A 19,132-nucleotide genomic window follows, 5' to 3' on the forward strand; every position below is an offset into this window, starting at 1 on the left:
TCATTTTCCCTATTCTAACTACCTAACAGAATAAAACAACTAACTACTTTAAAATGAAGCTGCAAAGATATGTGTATGGTTTGTATAGTCATGTCAAAGGTTTAATTTGAACTTAATTTATTTTTATTTTTAAATTTTTTAAATTTTAAATTGAAACATATTTGCTTTACAGAATTTTGTCATACATCATACAAGAATCAGCCATAGTATACCCATGTCCCCTCCCTCCCAAACCTCCCTCCCATCATCCTTCCCAATCCACCCTTCAGCCTGTCGCAGAGCCCCTGTTTGAGTTCCCTGAGTCTTATAGCAAATTCCCATTGACTATCTGTTTTACATATGGTATTGTAAATTTCTGTGTTACTTTTTCCTTATATCCCCGCTTCTCCCTCCTCTCCTCCCACCTTGTCCATAGATCTGTTCTCTATGTCTGTTTCTCCATTGCCACCCTGAAAATAAATTCATCAGTGCCATCTCTTCAGATTCCATATATATGTCATATATATGATGTTTATATTTCTCTTTCTGACTGACTTCATTCTGTATAATAGGCTCTAGTTTCATCCACCTCATTAAAACAGATTCAAATGTGTTCCTTTTCAAGGCTGAGTAGCATTCGATTGTGTATATATACCACACCTTCTTTATCCATTCATCTGTTGATGAACATCTAGGTTGCTTCCATGTGCTCGCTATTGTAAATAGAGCTGCAGTAACATTGGGGTACATGTGTCTTTTTCAGTTTTGGTTTCCTCAGGGTATATGCCTAGGAGTGGGATTGCTGGGTCATATGGTGATTTTATTCCTAGCTTTTTAAGGAGTCTCCATATCGTCTTCCATAGTGACTGTATCAGTTTACATTCCCACCAGCAATGCAAGATTGTTCTCTTTTCTCTACACCCTCTCCAGCCTTTATTCTTTGTAGACTTCTTGATGATAGCCATTCTGACTGGTGTGAGGTGGTATCTCATTGCAGTTTTGATTGCTTTTCTCTGATAATGAGTGATGTTGATCATCTTTTCGTGTGCTTGTTAGCCATCTGTATGCATTCTTTTGATAAATGTCTCTTCAGATCCCTTTCCCACTTTTTGTTTGGGTTGTTTGGTTTTTGGTATTGCGTTCTATAAGCTTCTCGTATATTTTGGAAATTAGTTCTTTATTGGTTGTTTCTTTTGCTATTATTTTTTCCCATTCTGTGGGTTGTCTTTTCACCTTGTTTGTAGTTTCCTTTGTTGTGCAAAAGCTTTTAAATTTAATTAGGTCCCACTTGTTTATTTTTGTTTTTTTTTACATTACTCTAGGAGGTGGATCATAGAAGATCTTACTTTGATTTATGTCATTGAGTGTTGTGCTTATGTTCTCCTCTAAGAGTTTCACATTTTCTGGTCTTACATTTAGGTCTTTAATTCATTTCTGAGTTTATATTTGTGTATGGCATTAGGTAGTGATATAATTTCATTCTTTTGTCACATAGCTGTCCAGTTTTCTCAGCACCACTTATTGAAGAGGCTGTCTTTGACCCATTGTATATTCTTGCATCCTTTGTCAAAAATAAGTTACCCATAGATGTGTGGGTTTATCTCTGGGTTCTCTATCTTGCTCCATTGGTCTATATTTCTGTGTCTGTGCCAGTACCATAGGTCTTGATGACTGCACCTTTGCAGTATAGTCTGAAGTCAGGAAGGTTGATTCCTCCAGCTCCATTCTTCTTTCTTAAGACTGCTTTGGCTATTTGGAGTCTTTTGTTTTTCCATATGAATTGTGAAATATTTTGTTCTAGTTCTATGATAAAAAGCCATTGGTAATTTGATAGGGATTGCACTGAGTCTGTAGATTGCATTTGGTAGTATAGTCATTTTCACAATATTGATTCTTCCCACCCAGGAACAAGGAATATCTCTCTATCTGTTTATTTCTTTCACCAGTGTCTTAGAGTTTTCCTTATACAGGTCTTTTGTTTCCTTAGATAGGTTTATTCCTAGATATCCTATTCCTTTTGTTGCAATGGTGAATAGTATTGATTCCTTAATTGCTGTTTATGATTTTTCATTGTTAGTATATAGGAGTGCAAGTGATTTCTGTGTATTGACCTTGTATCCCACGACTTTGCTGAATTCACTGACTAGCTCTAGTAATTTTCTGATAATTTCTTTTGGGCTTTCTATGTTTAGTATCTTGTCATCTGCAAACAGTGAGAGTTTTACTTCTTTTCCAATCTGGATTCCTTTTATTTCTTTTTCTTCTCTAACTGCTGTAGCTAGGACTTCCAAAACTATGTTGAACAATAGTGGTGAGAGTGAACACCCTTGTCTTATTCCTGACCTTAGAGGGAAAGTTTTTAGTTTTCACCATTGAGAATAATGTTTGCTGTGGGCTTTTCATGCATGGCCTTTACTATGTTGAGGGAGGTTCCTTCTCTGCCTATTTTTTGAAGAGTTTTTACCATAAATCGATGCTGGATCTTGTCGAAGGCTTTTTCTGGATCTATTGAGATGATCATATGGTTTTTATCTTTCAATTTGTTGTTATGGTGTATCATGTTGATTGATTTGCATATATTGAAGAATCCTTGAATCTGGAATAAACCCTACTTGAAAATGGTGCATGAACTTTTTAATGTGTTGTTGGATTCTGTTTGCTAGAATTTTGTTGAGAATTTTTGCATCTATATTCATCAGTGATATTGGCCTATAGTTTCCTTTTTTTTAATATTGTCTTTTCCTGGTTTTGGTATCAGGGTGATTGTGGCCTCATAGAATGAGTTTGGAAGTGTTCCTTCCTCTGCAATTTTGGAAGAGTTTCAGAAAAATAGGCATTAGCTTTTCTCTGAATGTTTGATAGATTTCCCCTGTGAAGTGATCTGGCCCTGGGCTTTTGTTTTAGGAGAGATTTTTGATCATTGCTTCAAGTTCACTGTTTGTAATTGGGTTGCTCATAATTTCTATTTCTTCCTTTTTCAATCTTGGGAGGCTCATTTTTTCTAAGTATCTGTCCATTTCCTCTAGGTTGTCCATTTTGTTAGTATATAGTTACTCATAATATTCTCTTATGATCCTTTATATTTCTGTGTTACCTGTTGTAATCTCTTCTTTTTCATTTCTAATTTTATTGATTGGATTTTTCTCCCTTTTTTGTCTTGATGAGTCTGGCTAGTGTTTTGTCAATTTTTTTAATCTTCTCAAAGAACCAGCTTTTAGTTTTATTAATCTTTAATATTGTTTCCTTCATTTCTTTGTCATTTATTTCTGCTCTGATTTGTATGCTCTCCTTCCCTCTGCTGACTTTGGGGGTTTTCTGTTCTTCTTTTTCCAGCTGTTTTAGATGTAGAATTAGGCTGTCTATTCAATGTTTTGCTTGCTTCTTGAGGTATGATTGTATCACTATAAACCTCCCTCTTAGAACTGCTTTGCTGAGTCCCATAGGTTTTGGGTCATCATAATTTCATTGTCATTTGTTTCTAGGAATCCTTTGATTTATTTTTTTATTTCTTCAGTAACTTCTTTGCTATTTAGTAATGTATTTTTTAATCTCCATGAGTTTGTGTTTTTTGCTGTTTCTTTTTTTTTTCCCTGTAGTTGATATCTAATCTCATAGTGTTGTGGTCAGGGAATATACTTGATACAATTTCAATTTTCTTAAATTTACTGAGGCTTGATTTATGGCCCAAGATGTGTTCTATGCTGGAGAATGTTCCATGTGCACTTGAGAAGAAGTGTATTCTTCTGCATTTGGGTGGAAAATCCTGAAGATATCATTTAGGTCCATTTGGTCTAATGTTTCATTTAAGGTTTGTGTTTCCTTATTGATTCTCTGTTTTGATGATCTATCCATTGATGAAAGTGGGGTATTAAAGTCCCCCACTATTATTGTGTTGCTGTTGATTTTTCTTCTTATGTCTATTAGTGTTTGCCTTATGTATTGAGGTGCTCTTATGTTGACTGTATGGACATTTACATTTGTTATGTCTTCTTGGATTGATCCCTAGATCATTATGTAGTGTCCTTCTTTGTCTCTTATAATATTCTTTATTTTAAAGTCTATTTTGTCTGAAATAAGGATTGCCACTCCAGTTTTCTTTTGGTTTCCATTCACATGAATATCTTTATTCATCCTTTCACTTTGTGTATGTGTCTGTATGTGTCTCTAGGTCTGAAGTGGGTCTCCTGTAGGCAGCATATATATGGGTCTTGTTTTTGTATCCATTCAGTCAGTCTCTATCTTTTGGTTGGTGCATTTCATCCATTTACATTTAATGTAATTATTGATACATATGTTCCTATTGGCATTTTCTTGATTGTTTTGGACTTGTTTTTGTAGGTCTTTCCTTTCTTCTGTGTTTACTGGCTATGTAAGTCCCTTTAGTGTTTGTTGCAAAGCTGGTTTGGTGGTGCTGAATTCTCTTAATTTCTGCTTGTTTGTAAAACTTTTGATTTCTGGGCCAATTTTGAATGAGATCTTTGCTGGGTATAATAATCATGGTTGTAGATTTTTTTCTTTCAGTACTGTAAGTATACCCTGCCATTCCCTTCTGGCCTGTAGAGTTTCTGCAGAAAGATCCACAGTTAATTTTATGGGTTTTCCCTTGTATGTTATTTGTTGCTTTTCCCTTGCTGCTTTTAATATTCTTTCTTTGTGCATAATCTCTGCTAGCTTGATTAAAATGTGTCTCAATGAGTTTCTCCTTTGGTTTAAACTGTAGGGGACTCTCTGCACTTCTTGGACTTGATTGACTATTTCCTTTCCCATGTTGGGGAAGTTTTCAGCTATAAATTCTTCATAAATTTTCTCAGTACCTCTTTTTTTCTTGTTCCTCTGGGACTCCTATAACTCAAATATTGGTGCATTTAATATTATCCCAAAGGTTTCTGAGGTTTTTCTCAATTTTTTTTATTCCTTTCCCTTTATTCTGCTCTTAAGCAGTTGTTTCCACCATTCTATCCTCCAGCTCACATCTCTATTCCTCTAAGTTATTCTGCTATTGGGTAATTGTGTTATTTATCTCTGTTTGCTTATTCTTTAATTCTTCTATGTTCTTGGTGATTGTATTAACTGTGCTAAGTGCTTCTTGCATTTTCTCAATTTTATTTTCAAGTTTTAGGAGTATCTTTAATTATCATTATTCTGAATTCCCTTTCAGGGAGATTACATTGTTTATTTGGTCTTGTGAGTTTCTACCTTTCTCTTTCATTTATGTTGTATTTCTCTCTATTTTCACCATTTTTTTTTTCTAACTTGCTCTTCTTGAGTTCTCCTTTCCCCAGGCTTTTGGGTAATATTACTTCAAGCTGGTTTTAGAAAAGGCAGAGGAGCCAGAGATCAAATTGCCAACATCTGACAGATCATCAAAAAAGCAAGACAGTTCCAGAAAAACATCTATTTCTGCTTTATTGACTATGCCAAAGCCTTCGATTGTATGGATCACAATAAACTGGAAAATTCTGAAAGAGATGGGCATACCAGACCAGCTGACCTGCCTCTTGAGAAACCTGTATGCAGGTCAGAAAGCAACAGTTAGAACTGGACATGGAACAACAGACTGGTTCCAGATAGGAAAAGGAGTATGTCAACACCCTGCTTATTTAACTTATATGCAGAGTACATCATGAGAAATGCTGGGCTGGAGGAATCAGAAGCTGGAATCAAGATTGCTGGGAGAAATACCAATAACCTCAGATATGCAGAAGACACCACCCTTATGACAGAAAGTGAAGAACTGAAGAGCTTCTTGATGAAAGTGATAGAGGAGAATGAAAAAGTTGGCTTAAAGCTCATCCTTAGAAAACTAAGATCATGGCATCTGGTCCCATCACTTCATGGGAAATAGATGGGGAAACAGCAGTAACAGTGTCAGGCTTTATTTTTTGGGGCTCCAAAATCACTGCAGATGGTGACTACAGCCATGAAATTAAAAGACACTTACTCCTTGGAAGGAAAGTTATGACCAACCTAGATAGCATATTAAAAAGCAGAGACATTACTTTGTCAACAAAGTTCCGTCTAGTCAGGGCTATGGTTTTTCCAGTGTTCATGTATGGATGTGAGAGTTGGACTATAAAGAAAGCTGAGCACTGAAGAATTGATGCTTTTGAACTGTGGTGTTGGAGAAGACTCTTCAGAGCCCCTTTGACAGCAAGGAGATCCAACCAGTCCATCCTAAAGGAGATCAGTTCTGGGTGTTCATTGGAAGGACTGATGTTGAAGCTGCAACTCCAATATTTTGGCCACCTGATGCGAAGAACTGACTCATTGGAAAAGACCCTGATGCTGGGAAAGATTGAGGGCAGGCTGAGAAGGGGAAGGCAGAGGATGAGATGGTTGAGTGGCATCACCAACTTGATGGACATGGGTTTGGGTGGACTCTGGGAGTTGGTGATGGACAGGGAGGCCTGGCGTGCTGCGGTTCATGGGGTCGCAAAGAGTCAGACATGACTGAACTGAACTTCTTCCTTTGATTTTTGCCCTTGGAGGGAAATGTTGGTTGAGTAGTTTGTGTTGATTTCTTATTGGGGGTGACTTGTGCCTGTGTTCTAGTGTGAGAAGGTCACATATGTAATTACAGAAATACTGGGACATAAAGACACACACTTCCACACATACAGTTATAACCAAAGCATTCTAAAGAAAAGAGTGCAGGAGATTGACTTGGTGAGCAAGGGAAACCACAGGTGATATCAACCAATTGAAAGAAGAGCTAATTAAAGCTCAATCTGGAAATCGGAGCATGAGCAGAGGGCCAACTGGGAAACATAGCATAGAGAGCTCATCAGTTTAACCTACTTGGTGAAAGAAGAAAGAGTGAAGGGAAAAATGGAGAATAAAAAAAGAGAGAGAAAAAAGAAAGAGAAGGGAAGGAAAAGAAAAGTAAGGGGTGGAGAAGAGGATTTTAAAAATTTTAAAAAGAGAAGAAAAATAGAGCAAATATTAATAGACATGTGTGGAAAAGATTTATATATATTCAGAAATAGCTACAGCCGGTAAAGAACAGTAGGAAAAGCATTGAATATATCCAAAACAAGATTCCCCCCCAAAACAACAACAACAACAAAAAACAAACAAAAAAAACAACTCATCAAGAAAGGAAAAAAAAAGTGAGAAGAAAAAAGAAAAAAAAAAAAAAACCTAAAATGAATGTTTTTCTTGCCTTTTTTTTTTTTTTACAAGAAACACAAAGAAGAAAACTCCACAGCACCGCAAAAGGCTATAAACCGTGTAATTTACTAAAAAAAAAAAAAAAAAAACAGAAAAAAAATCTTAAAAAAAATTTTTTTTAAAACAAGGAAAACTCCACAGCAACACAAAACGCTAACGTGATGGTGGAAACATCTTGGGGAATAAGCAGTGTGATTTATAAAAAGAAAGAATCTTAAAATGATTTTTTTTTTTTTAAGAAGAAATTCAAAGAGGAAAACCTCACAGCGCCAGTAAATGCTAGTGTGAAGGTGGAGATATGTTGGGGGAATAAACAGTGTGATTAGTAAGAGAAAAAGAAAGTAAGAAAGAAAACAAACAAAAAAAAGAAACAGGAAAAAAAATTAATAAATAATGGGTTTTCAAGGTCGTAACTCTTGGTTGTGGAGTTCGCCTCTGTGGATGGTGTTGGGTCAGCTCCTGTGATGTTCTCCTGGTTGGCGGATCTTGTGCCTGTGTTCTGGTTGATGGGGCTGGATCTGGTCTCTCTGAAGGCCAGTGTCCAGTAGTAGGTTTTGGAGCGTCTATGGGTGCAGTATGCCTTTGGCCGGCTGTTACCGCTTTCAGGGTGTTAGGCGCGTCTATTTCCGCAGCTGCTTCAAAGTGGCCCTCTCAGCATAACTGCAGTGCCGCCAGCCCCCTGCTTGCCCCTTGGATCCTTGCCGGTGCTTCTGTTCCCCTTTCCCGCCCTGCGCTGCTGGCCGAAACTTGCTAGGTAGGTGCTTGCGTGGGTCCTTCTGCGTCGCGGCGACTCGTTGGGCTTCGCTCACCCTCTGCGTCGTGGGGCTAGTGCGGACTTGTTTTGGCTCCCCGTGCCCGTTCTCTGCATCGCGGGGTTTATGTGCACTTCTTTCGTCTCACTTTCTACACTCTTTGTCGCGGGCGGGTATTTGTTCTTCTTCCGGCTCTGCGAAGGGTTGTGTGCGCTGCCCAAGTTTGCAAGCCTCCCCTCTGTCGGCACCCCAGTCCTGCCCTTTGCCCCGGCTGTGTTTGTCCGCCGGCTACCTGGGCCCGCCCTCTCTGCTGCAAGGGTTGTGTGCGCCCCCTTGGGTTTGTCTGCAGCACCACTCTTGGTTCCCCGAGCCTGTTGGGGGTCACAGTCCGGGAGTTGTTAATGGGCTGAGAAGTACAGCTTTCTCTGTTTACTGCCCTCCAAGTCCCTGCTTTGCCTGATTTTCCAAGACTTCGCAGCTCCCCTTTGGGCCCGCCTGTGAGGGAGATTCCCAGTGCGCGGGAACTCTGTTTCAGGGCTCCCTCCCTCCCTTGGGGCACAAGCTCCTGCCGAGAATTTCTTCTTCTTTTCTCTTTTTTTTGTCTCCCTTCCCTCTCCTACTTCATTGGAGGCCTGGGGTCTTCTGCAGTCGCCTAGAGGTTGCTTTGTAGAAGTTGTTCCATATCTTGAGATTTTGATGTATTTGCGGGAAGGCTAGCAATCTCCCCGTCTTACTCCACCACTATCTTTGATTCCTGAACTTAATTTTAAGCAGCTTTTTCAGGAAAAAAAAAAAAAAAAAAGATAAAAGATTTTAAATGAAAATTTTTTTTTACTAATTTCCTTAAACTTATTTATAACTGATATACTTTTTCCCATTTCATTTAGGCAGAAATTTGTTCTACAGTGATGTATAGTTAAACCGTAAGATATGAACCTTAAATTTTGAATAATTTCTTCTTGAAATTTCTAGAAATATCTTTTCATATTTTAATGTTTTTAATCTATTTGATCTTGAACATAATACAATAGAGAAGAGTCACCAAATAATAATTCTTAGTGGTTTATGTATTTCCTAAAGCCCATGGGTTTCTTTTATATGCATTCTTTTATATGCAATAGAAACTGCAAGTTTTAATTTTAACTGATTGGTTATGTATTGGTTAAAATAATTACATAAAAAATCTCATCCCAACCTGGAAAATCTCTTCACAAGGTGAAACAGATATAAACAGTTTTATAATTAAAAAGCATCAAGCTAGAATTTGAAGTGTATCATCAGTTCAGTTCAGTCACTCAGTCATATCTGACTCTTTGCGACCCCATGAATTGCACGCAGCAGGCTAGGCCTCCCTGTCCATCACGGACTCCCGGAGTTTACTCAAACTCATGTCCATCCAGTTGGTGATGCCATCTAGCCATCTCATCCTCTATTGTCCCCTTCTCCTCCTGCCCCCATTCCTCCCAGCATCAGGGTCCTTTCCAATGAGTCAACTCTTCGCATGAAGTGGAAATGTATCATAGTTGGAAAGAAATTGCTGAGTCAGAAAGAAACCTCAGCCTTTTACATAGCCAACCAAATAGGATCCACTGCAGGCATGTCTCAAAATAATGGAGTGGGTAGCCATTCCCTTCTCCAGGTGATCTTCCAGACCCAGGGCAGATTCTTCACCACTGAGCCACCAGGAAGCCTAGATAAACAATTAAGGTGTTAAAGCAGGAGCACTTAACACCACCATGTGTCACACAGTTTATCCTAAGTCCACTAAGTAGTTGGAGTGACCGTTTGTGTTTGCTAACTGGCTTTATCCATATGGAAACTAAACGTTTTATACATTTATGACAAGATATAGTTTTGTATCTTGGTCAAGGTCTTTGCTGAAGCTAGGTGCTTACCCTCCCACAGAAAATGGGAGAAAATATGCTATTAATATCTTCCTTGGTGATTAATTACATTCCAAAGAATTGGCTCCCAGCCCTGAAAAAAGACAAGCTTGGGTTGTAAAGTTGGCAAGAGATTTATCTCAGTTTTAAAAAGTTAACATACATTTCAAAGAGATAGAAAAATAATTTACAAGCTTTTCTAAAGTAAATACTCTAAGAAGGGGAAGGAAGGAAAGACTTTAATTTTCAGCAGAACTAATTCTCTCTCTTTTTTTAATTGTTCTTTGCCTTTACACATTATAATTGCAAACATAATGTTTTTTGATTAAAAAAAAAAGCATGCAAGATTATAAAGACACTGAGACAAACAAAGGAAACTCCTTCTCCCCACTCTTCAATGTATGTATCTTCAAGTGACTTTTTAAATGAAGAAAGAAATATTTTAAATTATAATATGCAATACCATTCCCTAATGGCTCAGTTGGTAAAAAATCTGCCTGCAATGCAGGAGACCTGCATTCCATCCCTAGGTCAGGAAGATCCCCTGGAGAAGGGAATGGCAACCCACTTCTCTTGCCTGGAGAATCCCATGGACAGAGGACCCTGGCAGGCTACAGTCCACAGGGTCACAAAAAGTCTGACACGACTGAGTGACTAGTACTTTCTTTCAACAGATCACAGCTGTGACCTCCTAGTTTTGCCTCCTAGTACCCTCAGGCCGCGTCTGAAGACAGTTTAGATCATCACAACTAGAGTGGACAATGCTACTGGTATTTAGTTAGTAGAGGCCAGGGAGAATACAAATATGTTTGACTGTTCCTGGATTAAAAAAAAAAAAAAAAGTTCATATACCTGACTCTCTTCTTTAGTTAATGCTTTTCCTCATCAGCTTCCTGAAGTCCATGGCAGGTACAAGGCACTCGATAAACACTGATTGAGCTGAATGTTCTGAGAACATTTTTTGTAGTCCATAGTGTTGTATATGAAATATATAATGATCCTGTCCTCAGCTTTTATTCATGTGAAATAAAAATATACCACATAGCCTCTAATGCAGTTTTCATGGCCATGTTACCCCTAAGAGCAGCATTATTCTTTATTTTCATTCTGTTTACTCAATTTGCAGACAATATAGCACAGATTTCTTCAGTCCCTGTCTATGTACAAGTTCTCAATATCAATGATCATGCTCCTGAGTTTTCTGAATACTATGAGACTTACGTTTGTGAAAATGCAGTCTCTGGTCAGGTAAGAATCCATCATAAATTGCCTATATCTAAATAGTACTTTGTGTTATAGAGAATAGCATTTTCTATGTATTCCTCCGTCTTTGAAATTATATTAATAAAAATAACCTTTATTTGACTATATTAATTATAGGCTTTAATGTTGTAAGTTACATATAATTTAAATTTCTTTCTTTCAAAAAATATGTAAACTTCAAATTTTCTACTACCAAATTCCTCACATTTGAAAAATCTGCTAACCCTTAGAATTTAATAGTAAATCATTTGTACTTTGTCAATATAGAAATTATTTTTTGTGATTCTGTAGAGTATATAATTTTAATTAATTTTTATTATTTCATCCATCATGTAAATAAAGACAAAATGATATATAAAATACATCAGACATCAACAGATGAAATTCAATTTGAAATGAATTATTAAATATATAAAGACTTAGGAAAGCATACTCATTTTGAAATACATTATCATTACTTCACAATTTTTTCACACATTTTCTCATATGGGGCTTACCTTTTTACATTTGTAAAATGTAGAGTTTAAGTTAGATTCCCCTTTGAGTATCTCAGTTCCAATACACAATAACTTTACATTTTTTTAGGTATCCTATTAAATGTCATAAAACATTAAAAAAAAAACACTACTTTTTAAAATACTGAATAAATATTGCTGTTGTTTAAGTCATGTCAGACTCTCTGCAACTCCATGAACTGCAGCACGCCAGGCTTCCCTGTCCTTCACTATCTCCCTGAGTTTGCTCAAACTCATGTCCACTGAGTCAGTGATGCCATGCAACCATTTCATCCTGTTTCCCCCTTCTCCTCTTGCCCTCAATCTTTCCTAGCCTTAGGTTCTTTTCTAATGAATCAGTTCTTCACATTAGGTGGCCAAAATATTGGAGACTCAGTTTCAGCATCAGTTATGAAAATTCAGGGTTGTTTTCCTTTAGGATTGACTAGTTTGATCTCCTGACTGTCCAAAGAACTCTCAAGAGTCTTCTCTAACACCACAATTTGGAAGCATCAAAAAAAAAAAATGAATCAAGTACTTACAAAACTATAAAACAAAAATTGAAAGTTACAAAAACCAATATAAATGTATTACTGGTATTGGTTTTGTTTTTATTGGAGGTTTTCTTACATACATTCTTGATTTATTCTGGTTGGTTTGAAATGTATTATGTTGTTTTTATAAAATATCTCAGAAGCAATAATTCAATAAATTTCATTTTTCTTTCTTAAAGTAAGTTAATACATTTTAATTAATCAGATTATTTTATTTCAAAAATTTTTTTGAAAGGCAATGAAATGATACCTTTGAGTATGCATATCAAGAAAAAGAAAGAAAAATTAGGTAAATTGTAAAAATTAAATCCATATTTTGTGATGTGATATTTGTGTGTTCTAATAATTTGAAAATCTGAATGATGTAAACAGTGTTGGGAAGATGATACATAAATATATTAAAATTCTCCAGTTTTTTCAACAAATTTTGCTGTAACAAATGAATAGGAAAGAAACAGGGAGGAAATGGAAAACTCCATCTAAGCCTCACATTTTATACAAAGATTATGTTATGATGTATCATAGATTTAAATATAAACCTAAAACTAGAGACAAACAGAGGAGAAAGAATTATCTTATGGCTGGACAAAGAGTTCTTAAATATAGCACCAAAATACCAATCCATAAGAGAAAACGTGTATTAATTTGATGTAATCAAAATTAGGCCTGTGAAAATCTCTGTTAAAAGAATAAAAAAGACAAGTTACAGAGTGGCAGAAAATATTTGAAAGTAAGAATGAAATGATATAACTGGTACTCAGTCTAATAGTCAAAATCTCCCTTAATACTGAAACACATGTGGAGTATATTTTTTTTTTTTGGTAGTATGTTTTAAAGTAATAATGAGAATAAAATCTCTGCTTTCTGTACTGTCAATTCATAGTGTTCCGAAGCTTAGGTCCATACAATAATACATATAATTCATACAAAGCAGACTTCCAAAAAGAAGAAAATATATTTGAGAACGTAAGATTATCTAGTAAAGTGAGTAAAGTGTTGACAAATAAATATGATAGAATTTTAATTTTTCTGAAAGCATTAAAAAAAAAAAAAAACAGAAGAGGAGGTTGCTCTTCAACAGGCATAATGTTTCCATTTAGCTGGGTGAATAAGCCTGTGACATTGTCCCTATGGTTAAAAATGTGTTTAAGAGGGTGGATCTCATGTTAAGTGCTTTTGCCCCAAAGTTTTTAAAATGTAGAAGGGAAAGGTGAAGTTAATTTTAGTGTTTGTTTGACAGAATATGATGATTTTCACATGTAATAAAAATATAGGGAAATATTTTATGTTTTTTCTCATACTATGAAAATCACTCTTGTCTCATTTCCCACAGGCTCAGACAGCTGCACAAAATGGTGTGTTAAAAGGTCTCCTGTATCTATCTGCTTTGAGTAGATAATACAATCACTGTAGGAAACCAAAAAGCCAGAACGTGCATTCTATTCTGAAGGAAATCAGACATTCCCCTAATGACCTATGTGACTAAGCAGAAATTTTTATTTCTGTTCCTTATGTGCAAATGGCCAGGATGGGGAGGAGAGGAAGAGTAAAACTTTTCAGAGGTTTGCAAAGTATGGATATAATAAATGAGCTGACATTGGGGCAATTTGCCTTTTCTGTTTGGTGTAAATAGTTATCATTTTTCAAATTAATGATTCCCATTATCTTGACTGATACCAAATATCTTTTCCAGAAGTAAAGTAGAATAGCAGTAATTTTTAGATTCCTTCATACCAATACACTGTCTAAAGTAAAGACATTTACATTGTCGCCATGTAAAAATTTTCTCCTGCCTAAATTTCTATGATCCCACAGTGCGATCCCAGTTTTCTCTTCATCTTCCTTTCTCTCTCCTGTCCCATACTTTTTATTTTTTTCACTCTTTCTGTTATACAGAAAATGTCTCAATTACCATTTGTATGCAAATGACTTCTAGATCTTTATGCCAGTTCTTTCTCTTATATTTAAAGCTGTAAGTCCAAATAATTAGAGAAAATTTCCACCTCTGTTCTGCTGGAATGTAAACAGTGGTGACGGAGACACTCTTGGCCCCAGCCACCATGGGCCACCCAGACCTGAGATGGCTTGGCATGTTCCAAATGCCAGTGAAACATTTGTTAAATGGATATGTTTGGGATATTCATTACATACTTTCATAATTTTAAATTTGTATGTGATGATTTTATATGAACTTTTATAGAGAATGTTTACAAAAGTAATTTATCAAAGGAAAATGAGAAAATATATATTGAGATAAAATCTAAGAATATATCATTTTTAACAGAATAAATGTATATTTATACAAGTTACATTACATTTACAAAACATTACATTAATGTAATTTAAATACATCTAATAAAATTTTGTGAAAACTTTTTTGAAACAGTAGTTCTGCCTCTGTTTACTATCAAAATGTTAGGATCATGAGCTTCTCAATAATTTTTTCCTAAAAACATTCTAAACAAAGAGAGAAAACAGACTACAGACTCAATTCTCTTGTAGCTCTATTATTTGATTAGAACTTTGACCTTTAGAACAGATGTTCAGTCACCTTTTTGAGTGCTAAATGTGTATCTATCCTAAAAGTAGTTAAATATCCTAAAAATGAATCCTAAAAATTGGTATCTCCATATTTAAAAAATATATATTGGAATATAGTTGATTTACAGTGTTGTGTTAGTTTCAAATACACAGCAAAGTGAACCAGTTGGTGCTCCAGTGGTTAAGAATTTGGGCTTCCATTGCAGAGGGCATGGATTTGATTCTTGGTTTGCATGCATGTTAAGTTGCTTCAGTCACGTCCAACACTTTTCAATCCTATGGACTATAGCCTGCCAGGCTCCTCTGTCCATGGGATTCTCCAGGCAAGAATGCTGGAGTGGGCTGCCATGCCCTCCTCCAGGGGATCTTCCCAACTCAGGGATCAAACCCGTATTTCGTATTTCTTACATCTTCTGCAATGGCAAGTGAATTCTTTACTGTTAGCCCCACCATCCCGGGAACCAAGATCCCACTTGCCGTGCAGTGTGGCCAATAAATAAATAAATGTTTCCCCAATTTTTAAACTTAGAACATTAAGTGGGAAAGACAGAATTCAGAATATTAGACTTCCAAGCCCATATCCTTCATCCTGGCTATACAAAATCTTGTCATAACTCAGAGTAAAAGCATTATTCTGATAACAATGCACATTTATTATTGCTGTCATGGATTGAATAAAAATGTTTTCTTTTATTAGATTATTTCATTTACACTCCATGATTGTGATTTAATTAGAAATGTGTTGTAAGGGAAAAGATAAATCAATGTAGAGAAATAATGTACAAACTGCATTAGTTTCACAAGATTCTTCATGCATGTGGAGAGATATCCTTTGAAATATAAGATTATAAATCATATCTGTCATCCTGCAACTAAGGATATTTTTGTTTGACACATTGTTAAAAGCAATTTAATTCTAGAAAATTCAAAACAATAACTTCTATAGTCAATTTACTTTAATTTCCAGAATTAATCACAGTCTCACTATTTGATCTTGACAGCACATCTCTTTTTTGACAATAATTAACTACTTGACTGACACTTTCACGTCTTGAAGGCAAAGGACTAATTGTGAGCTGATTTGTTCATAGTTGCATTATCTCACTTTTTTATGATCTGAGATAGAGAGAGGAATTTATTTGACATGGAACACTTTTGCTATAGTCTTGTGGGTGAAAGGAAATCATGTACATCGCCCCTAAGCTTTAAATACACTATTCCTAAAATCAATTTATAAACTCACTACTTTAACAAATACTCAAGTAAGACAATAAAGTTTATTACAATTATGTCTCCAATATATGCAGGAACTATTTAACTACAGCAAATTGTAATGGTTAGTATTCAGATAAGAAAGAGAGAAGGAGAAAAGGACAAAAAGGAGAAATCCAGGCAGGAAGGATGGGAGGATGTTTTCTGACAAACTTGGCTTATGGAAATCATCTCATTCATTAACAAGAATTTACTTTCTATGTAATATCAAGACATTCTTTTGAAAGGAGCAAGTAAACATGTTTTTAACTTCAGAAAATATTTTCATATTTTCCACCAATTTTGAGATATCCTTTGGAATGTCCATAAAGATTTTGGTAAAGCAATTTTAATAGAAGCTAATAATAATTTTAAATAATAATCAGAATATCATAAAGAGAATAATCAAAACTTATCCCCATTTTTTTTTCCTAGGTGATTCAGACCGTCAGTGCAGTGGATAGAGACGAATCCATAGAACATCACCATTTTTATTTCAATCTATCTGTGGAAGAAAATAACTCAAGTTTTACAATCATAGATAACCAAGGTAATGCCATTCACTTATAATAGCTTTCTATTCATTCTTCGAGATCTTGTTTAATTTTAAGAAAATTCATAGCATTACTTTTTATACTGTTCCTGCAATATGATAGTGTTGAGAAATTATTCAAGGAGTGGAAATGGAAATGGGAAACAAAACCCAAAGTAATGTTCTGGGAATACTAGCCTTATTTCCCACTGGATTTCTTTAAACTGGAAGCACTTTTTCAAGTAATTATTGACTGTAAGCCCTTGTAAAGTCTGAATGACCTTGAAAATCTAATTGCAGTTCCTCTCATGTCTTCACATCTGGAGAAGAAAATGATATATACTTCCCTGGTGGCTCAGACATTAAAGAATCTGTCTGCAGTGAGGGTGACTGGAGTTCAATCCTGGGTTGGGAAGATCCCCTGAAAAAGGGAATGGCACCTCACTCTAATATTCTTGTCTGGAGAATTCCATGGGCAGAGGAGCCTGGAGGACTACAGTCCTTGGGGTCCCAAAGAATCAGGCACAACTGAGCAACCAACACTTTCACTTTTCATAGTCACTTGATTGATTCAAAGATATTTGGAATCATTAATTAGAAGCTATAAATATATGAAAAGGCTGTTCTTTTCCCTTCAAAACAAAATGGTTGTATCAGCCTAAGAACAAAATGTTCTAAAGGATTTTGTATGGAGAGAAGGAGTTCCTTTTCCTTCCATATAGAAGTAGATTAACTTTGTACAAAGCTGCATTGTTCTTTTTTGCTTCAATAAAATATTTTTTGTCTTCATATACATTTCTATTCTAATTTTGCTTCATATCACAAAGACATGCAGCACTGTAAGATTCATTATTCAGGCATCTATAACCAAACACATGCAGCTGTTCTTCCTTATACCTGAGTTTAAGCTCCCATCAAGGGGAGCTCTTTTACGGAAGGATAAATGCAGACACCTTCTTTCCCCTTTGCCTTTGTCAAATTCCTTAGTGAAAAAAAATGCAACAGCAAAATAAGAATTTGTTTATATTTGTTTATATTTGCTTAGATTTGTTTATATTAATATAAAATAAATTAGTGGGACAAAATAAATATATTGACACATAAAGAGAAAAATTTAATATTGGTTTAGTATTTGTGGTTATAAGTAATTTAAGAAAATACATACCAAAAAGTGTAAACTTTCTCACCTGTTTGATCTGTCTGCTGAATAAAATCACAGATGGTTTGTAGACTTCAAGAGCATGATGGAGAATTTGTTTTTAAAGGAGACTTGGGAAAAGTGATAAGTAGGCATGCATTTCAAAAGACTTCCATTTATTTTCATTTATCTATTTCAAAAACTTCCATTTATCTATCTCCTCTTATTTGTTTGTATCTTCCAGAATTTGTTTGATTGCTACAGAATATCTTTCAAGGAATGCCAGTACACAAAAAACAAAGTGTCTGGGGGGAAACATATTGTGTATCATAAACTGATACACAATAAACTGCTTTGGAGAAGACCATTTAGCATATTTGGGGATTCAAGGAAAAAAAATTAAATATTAATTTAATTTTGTATATATAATTTATTTTTGGTAACTATTTGAGTGTTCTAGCAAGGTGAATTAATCAGTACTATTAAGGTTTAACGATTCTCTGAAATATAAGTAGAAAATAGCTTAATAATGTCAAGGTGAAATGATATGTTCTAAAAGAAACTTTAACTCCAAGTAAAATTAATTCTTTTGTCTTATTAATAAATACATTATTTGAGATCACTTACTGTGACAGAGACGACTTTGAAAATCTCATGTATTTATATTATTTGTGAAAGTAATGAGTTTCTGTTAGAAAAATGAGTCATGGGTATTTAATTCAAATGAAACTGATGAGTCTTTATACATTTAATGCTAGTACCCCCGTATACTGTCAATGGCTAAATAAAAAGTTATTTCTTTTCTGTGTTCCATATGTATGTTTCCTATCATTACAAAAAAAAAAAAAAATGAAAAAAAACAAAACATTTTAGAGCTGATTCATATAATTCATCTAATTTTGTAATTGGGAATTCAGGCAATGTCAAAATCAGAAATGACTTTTTTAATTGATCTTTTAATTTTCTTTTTCATCAGAAATGTACTCTTTCTTATTTGAGCTTATTTAGTCTCTACATTTCTGCCTCTTCTACACTTAGTGGCTATGAATTTCTTTTGCATTATTGAAAAAAATTATGCCCATGGATTTTTGTTTTAGATAACACAGCGGTAATTTTGACCAATAGAACTGGCTTTAGCCTTCAAGAAGAGCCTGTTTTCTACGTATCCATCCTAATTGCTGACAATGGAATCCCATCACTTACAAGTACAAACACCCTTACCATACACGTGTGTGACTGTGGTGATGCTGGCAGCACACAGACCTGCAGTCATAAGGATTTTATGCTTTCCATGGGATTCAGGGCAGAAGTCATCACTGCTATTCTCATATGCATTATGATAATATTTGGTAAGTCATGTGAACTGAGCATATATTCATTTATTGACAGCATGATGCATATAGAAAAGAGTTAATTCCATTATAATGATATAATGTCGACTTGTGTGTGTGTGTGTGTGCCTATTTGTGTATGTGTTTAATTGCCCTTCTGAATTGATCTTTTATTGATCAATTGATCTGAATTGACCTTCTGAATGTGTTACAATTCTTAAATCAAGTGGAGTAAATGAAAAAT

The 19,132-nt window shown here is 35.2% G+C and overlaps 1 protein-coding gene across 1 annotated transcript in view; it reads left to right on the plus strand.

The window, feature by feature from the left end:
- Window positions 1–19,132, plus strand: part of CDH19 (cadherin 19) — a 71,304-nt gene that overhangs the window by 48,015 nt on the left and 4,157 nt on the right. The window contains exons 9-11 of the mRNA XM_065935115.1: window positions 10,911–11,032; window positions 16,323–16,437; window positions 18,655–18,906. Of these exons, the coding sequence (XP_065791187.1) occupies window positions 10,911–11,032; window positions 16,323–16,437; window positions 18,655–18,906 (489 nt within the window). The remainder of the gene's footprint in view (window positions 1–10,910; window positions 11,033–16,322; window positions 16,438–18,654; window positions 18,907–19,132) is intronic.

This window comes from Muntiacus reevesi, chromosome 4 (genome assembly GCF_963930625.1).
Source record: "Muntiacus reevesi chromosome 4, mMunRee1.1, whole genome shotgun sequence".
NCBI classification, from domain to species: domain Eukaryota; kingdom Metazoa; phylum Chordata; class Mammalia; order Artiodactyla; family Cervidae; genus Muntiacus; species Muntiacus reevesi.